This window comes from Chionomys nivalis, chromosome 10 (genome assembly GCF_950005125.1).
Source record: "Chionomys nivalis chromosome 10, mChiNiv1.1, whole genome shotgun sequence".
Lineage (NCBI taxonomy): Eukaryota > Metazoa > Chordata > Mammalia > Rodentia > Cricetidae > Chionomys > Chionomys nivalis.
The window spans coordinates 4,536,720-4,549,179 of record NC_080095.1 but is presented as its reverse complement, the minus strand read 5'-3'; the positions used below and the strand labels follow the sequence as shown (position 1 = coordinate 4,549,179).

At 43.2% G+C, this 12,460-nt stretch overlaps 1 protein-coding gene across 2 annotated transcripts in view; it reads right to left on the bottom strand.

The window, feature by feature from the left end:
- Dnah11 (dynein axonemal heavy chain 11) overlaps positions 1-12,460 on the bottom strand; it is a 312,765-nt gene that overhangs the window by 218,771 nt on the left and 81,534 nt on the right. For both annotated transcript variants that reach the window (XM_057782825.1, XM_057782826.1), the window contains exons 29-30: positions 10,634-10,783; positions 7,454-7,687 (exon numbers count right to left, since the gene is read on the bottom strand). In XM_057782825.1, coding sequence (XP_057638808.1) covers positions 7,454-7,687; positions 10,634-10,783 — 384 coding nt within the window. The remainder of the gene's footprint in view (positions 1-7,453; positions 7,688-10,633; positions 10,784-12,460) is intronic.

Genomic DNA, 12,460 nt, shown 5'->3' with positions numbered 1-12,460 from the left:
TGAGGTGTGTCAGTGTGGTCCAGCAGCGTTGGGTGGAGACCCCGACAAAGAACTCATGCTACTTCATGTCATTTACCCACAGGATTAGTTCTCTATTGTACACTGCATATTCCCTTATTGTATGGTTTTTGTATCAAGTTTTTTTTTTGAATGTCACAAAAGGTGTAGAAAATTCTGCATCTTTATGGCTAATCACCTAACATTACATGATGTAGTAATTGTGTGTTCTTTGAGAGGAACTCATGGGGCCATTACCTTCCTTATCCATGTGTTGTAATGGTTTTTCCTTTTCCTCTGAACTCAGAATTTCGTGTGTTGGTCTGTCTGCAAAGCCAGCTATGGTGTTAATGAGTGAAAGAGAAGAAGCAGGTTACATATAAGTAAGTTCCTTTTTCTACTCACCTGTCACTGTGGGATCTTCAATGACTATGGGATGTAGGGCCCCATGGCAGCTACAGGCCATGAACCAGATACTGCCTGTTATCTGTTCGTATAACTGGCTCGCCATGTTCACTCATTTACAGTGTGGTAAGTGGGCCCTTTCCCCAGAGATAGGAATAAGATACACATTAGAGCCTTGCAGCTGTGTAAGCAAAACGTTTATAATTTGTTCTTTCACTTCAGTAAAAGTTCTCTGGTTCCTGCTGTTAAGACAGAGCCATGGCAAAGTTTCTTCATATCATGGCTCACTGACTTATAGGTATTTCTCAGGGTTTGTCTTAGGACACTCCTCCACCACACATACACACACACAACAACAACACACAATGGCAATCTTCTGGAACATACAGGAAATGGGAGGGGTTACAGCTCTTCTAAGGATCTTCATAACCTCACAGAACTCTTGCAATTTTTATGCTTGTTAAATCTGATTTTGAACTCTCTCTGGGTTAAAACAGATACACTACTGTCTGTCTGATGACAGTTTCCTCTTGCTTGCATGTATGAAATGGCTCTCTGATGTCAGCTATCCATCATTTCAGAGTCATCTGTGGCTAGCTTCCAGGCATTTCTCAGAGTATCTGAGAAATTAATCCCACAAGGCCTGTTGTCCAACAGACAGCCTTCTGGTAGCCACAGGCAGCTGGTTCCAGGACCCGCTTCCTCTTGGTTAGTGTCAAACTCCACCCATGTTCACACCTCTTAAAGAAATGGAATTGGATCTGCATACATTCTATGTGTATCTTCATCATTCCTTCAAGTCACCTGCGCATCACTTATGAAGCTTAATTAAACGCAAATGCTATGCCAGTGGCTGTTACAGCTCACCGTTGTGAGACCAATGATGAGAGGCAACAGCTCTATGCATGCTCAGTGCAGCCGTTTTGCACTTTGACTGAGTGCAGAGAGGAAGAAGCAACCACAGCTCTGGGTGAGAGAAGTCAAAAGCATATGTCTCTTGTGGTCTCATTTATCGGTGTTTGCAGGCCACAAGTCATAGGGGTAACAGATCACACATACAATCGAGAAAAAAGACATCATGTCTCAATATATCTAAGTAGGCTTCAGGACCAATGGGCTCCCTTATGCAGCCAATAACAGGCAATAATGAGGTATGGGACAAAACAAGGACACTGCTTTAGGCTGTGATCAAAGAAGACTGGGGTGTAGATGACTGCTCCTTGGCTGGCCCACTGTTTAGGATTGCTCCATGGAGAGGCGCATCCTCTGAGCACTCTGGATCTCTGAGTTCAAAGCCAGCTTGATCTACATAGTGAGTACCAGGTCAGCCAACTGCCTGTGTTACATAGTGAGGCCCTGTCCCAAAGAACAAAGAAACAAAATAGTATCTTAGCTACTGGGTCAGGCTCAAAGCTCAATCACAGATAAATTCACAGATGAACTAATACCTAAATGAGTTTACCCATGGTGGAGCTTGTTGGACAGAAGTAGTCACCGGGACACTGTCTTTGAAGGCTGTAGCTTCCCCATGGGCACTGTCTTTAAAGGCTGTATTTCCTCCATGGGCACTGTCTTTGAAGGCTGTAGCTTCCCCATGAACACTGTCTTTAAAGGCTGTATTTCTTCCATGGGCACTGTCTTTGAAGGCTGAGGTTCCTCCCTGGGCACTGTCTTTGAAGGCTGAGGTTCCTCCCTGGGCACTGTCTTTGAAGGCTGTATTTTCTCCCTGGGCACTGTCCTTGAAGGCTGTATTTCCTCCATGGGCACTGTCTTTGAAGGCTGAGGTTCCTCCATGGGCACTGTCTTTAAAGGCTGTACACCCCTCCCCCAAACCCGGGGAATTGTCTTTGAGGGTTGTAGCTCCTCCTAGCATCTATTTTATCTGTTTCCTGGCAACCATGGATGTGAGCAGGTAACTCATCATATACCCTCTGCCTGTGTAACTAGAAGAACTGGGGCCAAGTGGCCCTTCACAGAAACAGAAAACCAAGTAATGCAACTATCAACTTTGAATACAATCTGTTTCTAAACAATTTCTCAGTCAGAAACTGAAAGGGAGGGCAAGCAGGAAAATGAAAATCTTTTTCTTCTTTGTCCAATCCTCTGCGTCTGTGCTGTAAAAGGATGGCAATGAGGGCACTCTTCTTCTGTTGTTTTTGTCATGGTTTATCCACAGGTCTCTGGGTGAATTCTAGGCACACCACAGTTAAGTTTTACATGTGTAAAGTCTTCTGTTCTTTTTTGATGCTTTTCCACACAGTTTGGTAACAAGAGCAGGGGAAGCTTTCTCACCATTCTCAATCCTCAAGAAGGCAGAAACAAAAAACAACGCCTTTGCCAAGGAACCTTCAAATTAAGGAATCAAATCTATTTGATTTATCTTATTTCAAAAATTCTGAGAAAGAAAGGCAGGGATACATAGCCAGAGAACTGTGTGTGTCTGCTCTCTCTCTCTCTCTCTCTCTCTCTCTCTCTCTCTCTCTCTCTCTCTCTCTCAGTGTGTGTATGTGTATTCATGTGTACATGTCTGTCTGCCTGTCCGTATTTTTGTGTGCATGTGTCTCTCTCTCTGTGTGTGCGTGTGATTGTGTCTTGTATGTATGAGTGTTCTTAATCTACGGCATAGTACATGCAATAATGATAGGAAGAAACCAGAACTTGAAACAATTATCTGAGTTCACTAATCTCACGGATTTTCAAAAAGAAGAAGGAAAACCAAATCTGTAGGCAGATAACTGTTAACACCAACTCTGACCTCCAGTTTTAAAACTAAGCTCTTTTCAAGCTCTGAAGTTCATTTCAAAAGTTTCTCCCATTGTTACAAGAGTAATTTTAATTAACATAAACTCCAACATGCACGCACACACACAGATATGCAGTATATATATGTGCGTGTATGTGTGTGTGATGTGCATGTGTGGTTGTGTATGCTAAGTGCACACATATAGACACTAGAGGAAGACATAAAACACCCGACTCTATATTCTCCACCTTATTCCCCTGAGACAGGGTCTCTCACAGTATTAAGAGCTAGGCTGGCAGTCAGTGAGCCCCAATGATCCTCCTGTCTCTGCACCCAGAACTCTGTGGTAAAGAGTATTGAACTCAGGCATTCTTGCTCAGGCAGCGGCACTCTTTCTTACTGAGTGAGCCATTTCTGCAGTCTTGGCTACACTTGCTTTTAAAGGAAGATCACCAGATGGGTTTCAGCAGAGATTCGCACACTTCTCATGATCCTAAGCATAGCATTAGCAGCGTGCAAGCAGTAGCTTCTCCAATATCCATGTCAGTACCAGCTGCAGAACTGAATGCTGTTGAAGGCATCCACACGACTGGTCTGTCGCACACTCCAGTGGTTGCTGAAGTGGTTCACAAAAGCTTTTGTCCCGAGCTGGAGAAGTGGCTTCTGGGGTGAACGTGAATGCAGCACAAGCCTGACAACCTGTGGAACTCATATTTAAAAAAAGCCAGGTGTAGAGATTTGCATCTGTACCCAGCATTTCTACGGTGCGATGGGAAGTGGAGACATGAGACTTTTCCCTAAGTATGCAGACCAGCAAGTCTGTAATATGAAATTCAGGAGAAACAAGAGAAATTCTATCCTAACCACCAACTCCACAACTCCGTGCCTCACACATGCTCACTCATGCACATATGTTCATTGTCCCCATCACACTCACACATGCACATACAGACACACACACATGCACGCACACACTAATCATTCTAACCTTCATACTCTACCTCTCTGTTTTTCTCATATATACTTCATTTAGATGTATGTATCTGTATATGCAACAAGTCTTGAAAAAATGGAAAACCTTATAAAAACATTGAGAGAGAAAAGATTAAACTCATTAGTTGGCTAAGTGAACACTACAGGAATGCAGTTCCAGTTATAATCTGTTGGAACAGTCAACCCTATGCTACTGAGGGAGGAAGAAGACACTTCTTGACATCAATACTGGAGGGTAAATTTGTACCATCATCCAAGGGGTTTGACCAGAATGTTTACGTCTGGTGATCTATGCTGGAGAAACAAGAACATGTGCTGCATGAGCATACAGTGTCAGTTATTGCCTTATTAATAATGAGAGGAGAGGAGAGAGGGAGAGGGAGAGGAGAGGAGAAGAGAGGGGAGAGGAGGGGAGGAGGAGGGGAGGAGAGGAGAGAGAGAGGAGAGGAGAGGAGAGGAGAAAAGAGGGGAGGGGAGGAGAGGAGAGAGAGAAGAGAGGGGGGGAGAGGAAAGGAGAAGGGAGGAGAGGGAAGGGGAGGAGAGAAGAAGGGAAGGGAGGGGAGGCGAGGAGAGGAGAGAAGAGGAGAGGGGAGGGGAGGGAAGGGGAGGAGAGGGAAGGGGAGGGGAGGCAAGGGGAGGAGAGGGAAGGGGAGGGGAGGGAAGGGGAGGAGAGGGAAAGGAAGGTGAGGGGAAGGGAGAGAAGGGGAAGGGAAAGGAAAGGAAGGAAGGAGAACACTACCCTAACAACACTAAGCCATGTCTCAAAGCAGAAGGCTGTGTTTTAATAGCTGACAACCATGGCAGCCCCAAGTAGGGTCTGGTAGAGACTCAACATTTGCAAGCTGGGGTTTAGTCGCCACACGGGAACAGAAATATCACATTTAGATTATGAATTGTACACTGTCTATGCAAGGTCAGAAGTGGGAATTGAGTAGCCAGGATCTTCAGTGTTTCATAGTCCAATAGATGGCTCTAGAAAACCTCCATATACTAGCTCTGAAGAACTGAGGCGCCTGGGGCTTTAGGGAGGAAAAACGTCCTATAAAACAAATCAAAGTCTCAAATTCTGTCTTCTAGTGTAACCAGAAAGCCTATCCTGTAATTAAGTCCCCCCCCCACACACACACATTTGCACAGCTCCGGGTAGAGAGATCCTGCAGACAAAACAAGTCCAGACCTTGAGGAAACAAGCCTTACAAACAACCACAGTGAACTGGGCCTCCACAGCATCTGCGCCCAATGATCTAAATAAATCTACTATCTCTGAAACAAGACATGGCAGAAAAGGCTGGGAATCACAAGGCTGGAGAGTGTAAGGCTGTTTGGGGGGCTGATAGCTCTGTCAGCCAGTGTAGCCTCACCTATGGGCTACAGACCAGTAAAAGACACTGTCTCAGAGACAAAACAAATGACAACAAAACCAAGGTGGATCGTGCCTGAGAAATGACACCTGGGTTAATCTCTGGCCTCTGAGCATATGTGCACACACATATATATGCACCTGTACATACAAGTACAAACACATATACACATGAGAGAATTTTTGGAAAACTGAGATAAAGACACTGATAAAAAGCTACTAAAGTAAAAAATAGTGAGGGTTTAAAGGGAACCCTTGTACATTTTTGGTGGTAACTTGTTAGTTCAGATGTTATAAAAACTGACTTAGCAGTTCCCTAGAAAGCCAGAGATGGAGCTACCATATGACCCAGCAAGTCCACTACTGCCCATGTTAACACGAGAATGAAGTCTGTGGGCTGAAAGAAACATCCACTTTCCCATGTTCACTGAAGTGTTAGCATAACAACCAAGATAATGCTCTCAATTTACATGTCCATCAGGGAATAAAGGAATCATGGTAAGCATGCGTAGTGGAGTTCTGAAGTAAATTCTGTCATCTGAAACAGCAATGACAAATACGCTTTGTTAATTGAAATAAGCTAGCACAGACAGACAAATATCTTTTCAGCTTCCTTACATAGGAAATGTAAAAGATAGAACCAAAGTGTGTAAAGTAGCAGCTCTGAGAGGCAAGAAGAATCAGGGAGATGCTAGACAAAGGGTCCCCAACTTCCAGCTGGAGAAAAGGAATACATTTAAAAGACTCCTAGTGACATCACAGCAACAACAGCTAACAAAAACCGTGTATTCAAACACTGCTAAGACGGATTCTAAATGTTCCAACCACAGAAAGTAAGTCAATATACATGCCAGATGGCTTGATTTGGCCATTCCACCAATGCACACACGTATCAAACAAATTCTCAACTATAAGTATATAAATTCCTGTCATTTAAGACAGGCAAATATTTTAAAATTTGAAGTATTTGGGGCCAAAGTGAGACAACCACAATAAACTCAAAGGAGGTACAGGAGGAAATAAGTTTTGACAAAGCTACAAATAGAATATATGGACAGTGATATTCTTCTGTGTATGGCTACCAACATAAGTGCACTTCTTCTGGGTGAATAGCTACAAATTTGCACATACATGTACATTGACAGAAAGACAAACAGCTAGCAGACAGGAGACCCTCAAGATGGTCGCATGCCAGATGCTGCCAATGCTGTTCTTGAGAGTGTGGATCTTTTGTGCTTGTTTTATTTCCCTTCCTGGGCTTTCTTCTTTATCTTCAACAACAAACAAATAATAAAGAAGCCATCAAGCTAAAAATAATAAAACTGACATAAACCCTGCCCACAGAATGTCATTTACTATTTTAAGAAACGGCAAGGTGGAAGGCGAGAGAATCACGTGCAGAACCCTGGGGACAACTAAACAGAAACACGCAGAAAGATGGCGGCTCCACACTGAAACAATATTAATGTTTTTTAAATGTCCTCGCTTTATAGTTATAATCAAAGCATAAATGTCAATAAATCAACCAGCCCTGGAAGAAACTGGCCACTTCTTTAATCTGCATCTTTCAACTTTAATAAATCTATTAAATTGAAAACAACATCCCAGTTCCCACAGATTAGAAAATCAAGAATCCATTTTCCACCAAAAGTTAATAGAAAATGATAAGTCAGCAGTTCTTAACCTGTGGGTCGAGACCCTTTTGGAGGGTGGAACAACCCCTGCACAGAAGTCTCATTCCAGATATCCTGCATAGCTGATATTTACATTATGATTCATAACAGTAACAAAATTACAGTTAAACAATAGCAATGAAAATAATGTTATGTTTGGGGTCACTACAACATGAGGAACTGTGTTAAAAGGTTGCAGTTTTAAGAAGGTTGAGACCCATTGCAGTAAGTGAACAAAGTTTATTGTTCAGTCTCTTTTAACTGTCAAACCTCTAAAAGTACCTGTTTCTTATGGAAATCCTTTAGGGCTGTTTCATAGCCTTCCTCCAGCCGACTGAAGGCAATTCCTACGTCTGTGGTCCACCATATTTGTGAGCCAGTTAGAGCCACCTGAGCTGGGAAGTCCAAGATCCATAGCTCTCTAGGTTTCTCCTCATAGGCTCCCAGGGCTTCCGCGATCACCTGGCGCACTGTTTCCTTCATAGTCTGTTCAAGCCGCAGAAGCCAGCTTTCCACCTTGGAAGAGAATTGAAAGGTGACAGCACAGGCTTCAAGCAACAGCACTGCAGATGGATTTCCTGCCACTCTTCTGCGAAACACACAGCGAGAACAGAGGGAAGCTCAACCACTAACGGACTAAAGCTCTCCCTGTGCGAGCCTTTCTACCGCTCAAATTACAGCTAACTCTGCAACCTTTCAGTGGGTAAACAGCTTCTCTAAACAGAGGACGTTGTCTTTCATTCTTTGGCTTTGCAGATAAAGGGGTTCTACACGAGAACTCCTCTCCTGAGTGTCTGAGAAGTCAAACATCAGGAAACACCATGACCTGTTAAGGCATGAGCTGGAGCCTAGAGCTGTGGGAATCATGATTTTAAGAATTGTATCTTCTCATTATGTTTTATTCTCCTGAAAGCTCTCCTCTGAAAAGCTTCACAGCGCTTAGTCTTAAGCCAATGTGTTTTCAGTAAATATCTTAATTATATTCCTACTGGCTCCAGTCCTCACACTTGTCAGGAATGAGACAGCATGGTGGCATAAGAGACAACTGCGGGCTTGTGAAAATTCATCTTTTAAAAAACTTCACTCCAGTTCATGTTGCTCCCATAGATACATTCTGGCCAATTTTCCATGCTGTTCAAATTGCTGTGCTATATTGATCCATGCATCTGTTTGTAGTTGATCATATAACTATGAGGCTGTGTAGACTGCACATAGTAGAACCTAACAGTAAAATGGCTGTAATGAGGACATTCCCAAGGCCTCAGGAGATGATGAAGATGGTTCAGCTGATCTCCTTCCCTGGCTCCCTGAGGATGACAATAGCATTTGACCTCCTGGGAACTAGAATGACACACGAATGAGCTGAGTACCTTCTTCTTGAGAGGTAAAGGGAACACTAGATATGGTCTGTCATCTGCTATGAGTGACTTTCCTGACTTCAGAGCCGGGCTTTAGTAACATTTACAAGTTATGGTCCCTAATCTAGTTGGTCGGTCTTGTATTTCTGCCTTCACCATGAAGCACAGCACCCCCCAGGCCATCAGACAATAAGCATCCTCAGGAGACAGTAACTGTTGGAGCATCTCTTTTGTCCTCAGCAGACCTGCCTGTCCTCAGGAGTCCCACTAGGGAAGACTATGGGCGACCCATCCCACCAGTCTGTTTTCAGACGACTATGCCAACAACAGCAACTTAAGAGTAGGATTTCAGGACATGACCGAGTTCTGTTTGCAGGATCCTACCCTTTTGAAACCTCTTGACATTCTGTGCAGCCTAAGATAAAATGAGCATAACTGGTTCTTACTAATCATATATACCCTCATTTCCTCAATGAGACAAGGGCCGTGGCTTCATCTCTGATCTCTAAAATCTCAATCTGATGCATAATAGGCTTTCAATAAATAAATTTAACAGACTAAATTGGGAGGAACCAATCATAAAAGTGTGAGAGAGCATAAAAAGACAAAACAAAAGGCATCTTTTTAAAATATATAAAACAAAGGTAATTAGAAAATGAATTCTATATAGGCTCAGAAGTTTCTAGCACAAGCTACTTCTATAGAATAAATTAGAGCTCTATGAAATCTTCCAGTATCCAGGGTTTCTGCTAGTGACAACCACATCCATCAGTTGGAAAATCTTCCTCTGGGCACCATGCCAGCTGATGAACAGTCTGCCGGGGAGGCAGCAGACAGCCGCGTACTTTTGTCAAGATAGTTTATGGTGACTTTTTCTAATCACTATAATAATATCCTAAAAAGCCCAAGAGATCAAAAATATGTTTTAATCAGAGTATCCTACCATCTGCTTCCCCTTCATTTGGCAGAGTTTTCTGGTACAATATTAAAAAGTTAACAGCGAGGAGTAAAGAGAACCCTAGTAAAATAAGTTTGCAATGGTGCTTTTGCAAAGAATACTTCAAGGAAGCTGTCGCCCAGGCCTGAGACGGTCACTGATAAAAACTGAAGGTTACACTGTTGATTAGACCAAGCTATTCAAGTTTCATCAGAAAGAGTGCAAGTCCTGCCCTGATTAACTTTGATCAACTTGACTCAAGCTAGAACAGTCGAGAAAAGGGAACCTCAACTGAGAAAATTCTCTCACCAAATGGCCTGTAGGTAAGCCTGCCATGGCATTTTCGTGACTAATTATATGTGGGAGGGCCCAGTTCTCTATGGTTCTTACCAACCCTTGGCAGTGGTCCTGAGTTATGTAAGGAAGTATTCTGAGCAAGCCATGGGTAGCAAGTCAGTAGGCAGCGATCCTCCATGGCCTCTGCCTCAGTTCCTGCCTCCAGGCTCCTCCCCCATCTTCCTTCAGTGATGGAGTGTGCCCTGAGAGTTGTGAGATGCGGTAACACTTTCCTCCCCAAGCTGTTCCTGACCATGGTCATTAGCACAGAAATAGTGGTCTTAAGACAGCTAAGCTATCAGACTGTATTTAAAGCTGTCATCTAGGAAAATGACTCTTCCTTGTGGCTAGCTGTAAGAATGTTCTCAGGTATTTGTCCAGGGAAGTGGGGACTGCGCTTAACTAACTGCACAGTAACTGGGTGAATAGCATAATGCTGGTAGACTCTGTCAACCTTACTCACTAACTCAAGCAGCCAATCACAGATTCACATCAGAATGCCCAACCACAATGCCTCTTCCCTTCCCACAGCCTCTGGGAGTGACCTGAGCAGTGTACAGTGGCCAAAGATCCCGAGTCGCCGTCCCTTCTGTCAGCTGAACTCCAGACATTGCGGACCCCCTGCTGATGCTAAACCTAGATGAGCAGGAGCAGAGCAGGAAGAGCAGCTCCTTGGCACACTGGAGACGATGAACAGCGATGTCCCAGCATGGAATCAACGAGAGCTTGATTTTTAACAGGACGTAAATTGTCTTTCTGGTTTGATTCAACCTTTAGGATTGCCTGAAAATGACCTTTTTTTGCATAGAAGACCTTAAAATCGAACCTTACATGGCCTATGCATTCACACCCGTCCTGGAACAGGACATACTCCTTTTCTTTGCTGAACATTCCGATTGCTTTGAGTGTGGGAACTTCTGGATTATCTTCGAACTGCAGATCCGAGAGGCTGTCAAAGAGTTTGACAAGGTGGCGTGTTACCTAAGACCAGAACATGAGAGAAGCTGAATGTCTCTTGCTGTACATGTACCCTGGTAATTCAGAAACAAAGGCACATTAAGTTACTAACTTTTCTTCATAACTTTCCAGGATGATCTCAAAATCAAGGTCATTATTAAGATACCAGTGCCTGAGATGAAGCTGACAGAGGGGAGGGAGGCATTCTGACCCCACTGGCATATGTAGCCGGGTGAGTGCGCACTGTGCAAAGCAATCATTTTCTACTCAGAGTCTGAAGGTTTACCAAGCTGTCTTTGTGTACCATAACTGTGAACAACAGTCTTTGTGTACCACAACTGGGTACATCAACTTTTACTAGAACGCCTATGGTCAAACTTCTAAAATTTAAATTTATATTATTGGTCTGAACTACAAAAAAATAGTAAAATATCTAAACAAACATACAAAGTAGACAAAATCTTATGGTTTGGGGTCTACTGACTTTTTTTTTAGGTAGAATGCTTTGAGTGGATGACGTTTCTTTATTTTGATTTGTTAGGTAAGTTTTCCAAGTCAACATTGCTGAAACTGAATGGCAAATTCGCATTCACGGGTCCAAGACACATTAGTGACAGCTGCATTCCCACATTCTCCCTTCTCACAGGCTGTACCTGTGAGAAGGTAAACTAGCATTGAATGTGATGTGCCTTATTAAAATTGGACAAACTGAAGTTAAAATAAGAGACAAAACCCAGTATTTGTCTAAAGAGGTCAGTCTGAATAAATATATCTAACTGGTCTCCAAACATAAGTCCCGAGCTGGCCACACCCTCCATCCATTGAACCCACTAATAAAAGTCATGACTGGCCTTCCATCTAGGAACAGTGCCTAGCATTGCCATGGAAAAATGGAGAGAAGGGCAGCTCGTCAGGAGGTGAATCAGTCATCAGGAGGTGGACCAGACATCAGTCAAGCCACATATCTCTTTTGAAGAAGACTAACTAAGAGCCAGAGATGGTCTCAGGGAAAAGTGCCAGTAGCGCAAATTCATGTTTCATGTTTCCTCAACAAATTAAATAGGATCACCAAGAAACCATCAATACATCCTGAAAACAGCCACTGAAACAGACAGTTATATACCAATGCTCCTTCCATTAGACACAGTCACCAAAAGAAAGAAGCAATCAAGTATCTATTCAGATAGATGAATAAACAAACTGTGCATGGTATATACTGTGGAATATTAGTCAGCCATATGAAGGCGTGTGTGTGTGTGTGTGTGTGTGTGTGTGTACGACAACAAAGACTGTGAGTGCTGGCACATGCCCTTATCCTAAAACTAAGGAAATGGAGGCCGAAAGACTGAGTTCCACTACAGCCTGGGATACACAGGGAGACTTTGTCTCAGAAAACTAAAGGCTAGGATGTAAATTCAGTGGTAGAACACTTGCTTAGTACACATGAGGTCCTGGGTTCGATGTCTAGCTCAGGAAAAAAGGACAACATAATATGAATGAACCTGAAAAACACTGAGCTCAAGGACAATAGTAGCCTCTCATTCAACCCTGTCAGCTATATAATCATTCACACAAAATACCAAGAATGGGCAAATCCATAGGTACCGATGGCTGGCCAATGTTTCCTAGCGGTTCTAGGGAGACAGACATAGGTAAGCAAGGTGGTTGATCCTGAGGTTTATTTGGGGCGATAAAATGTCT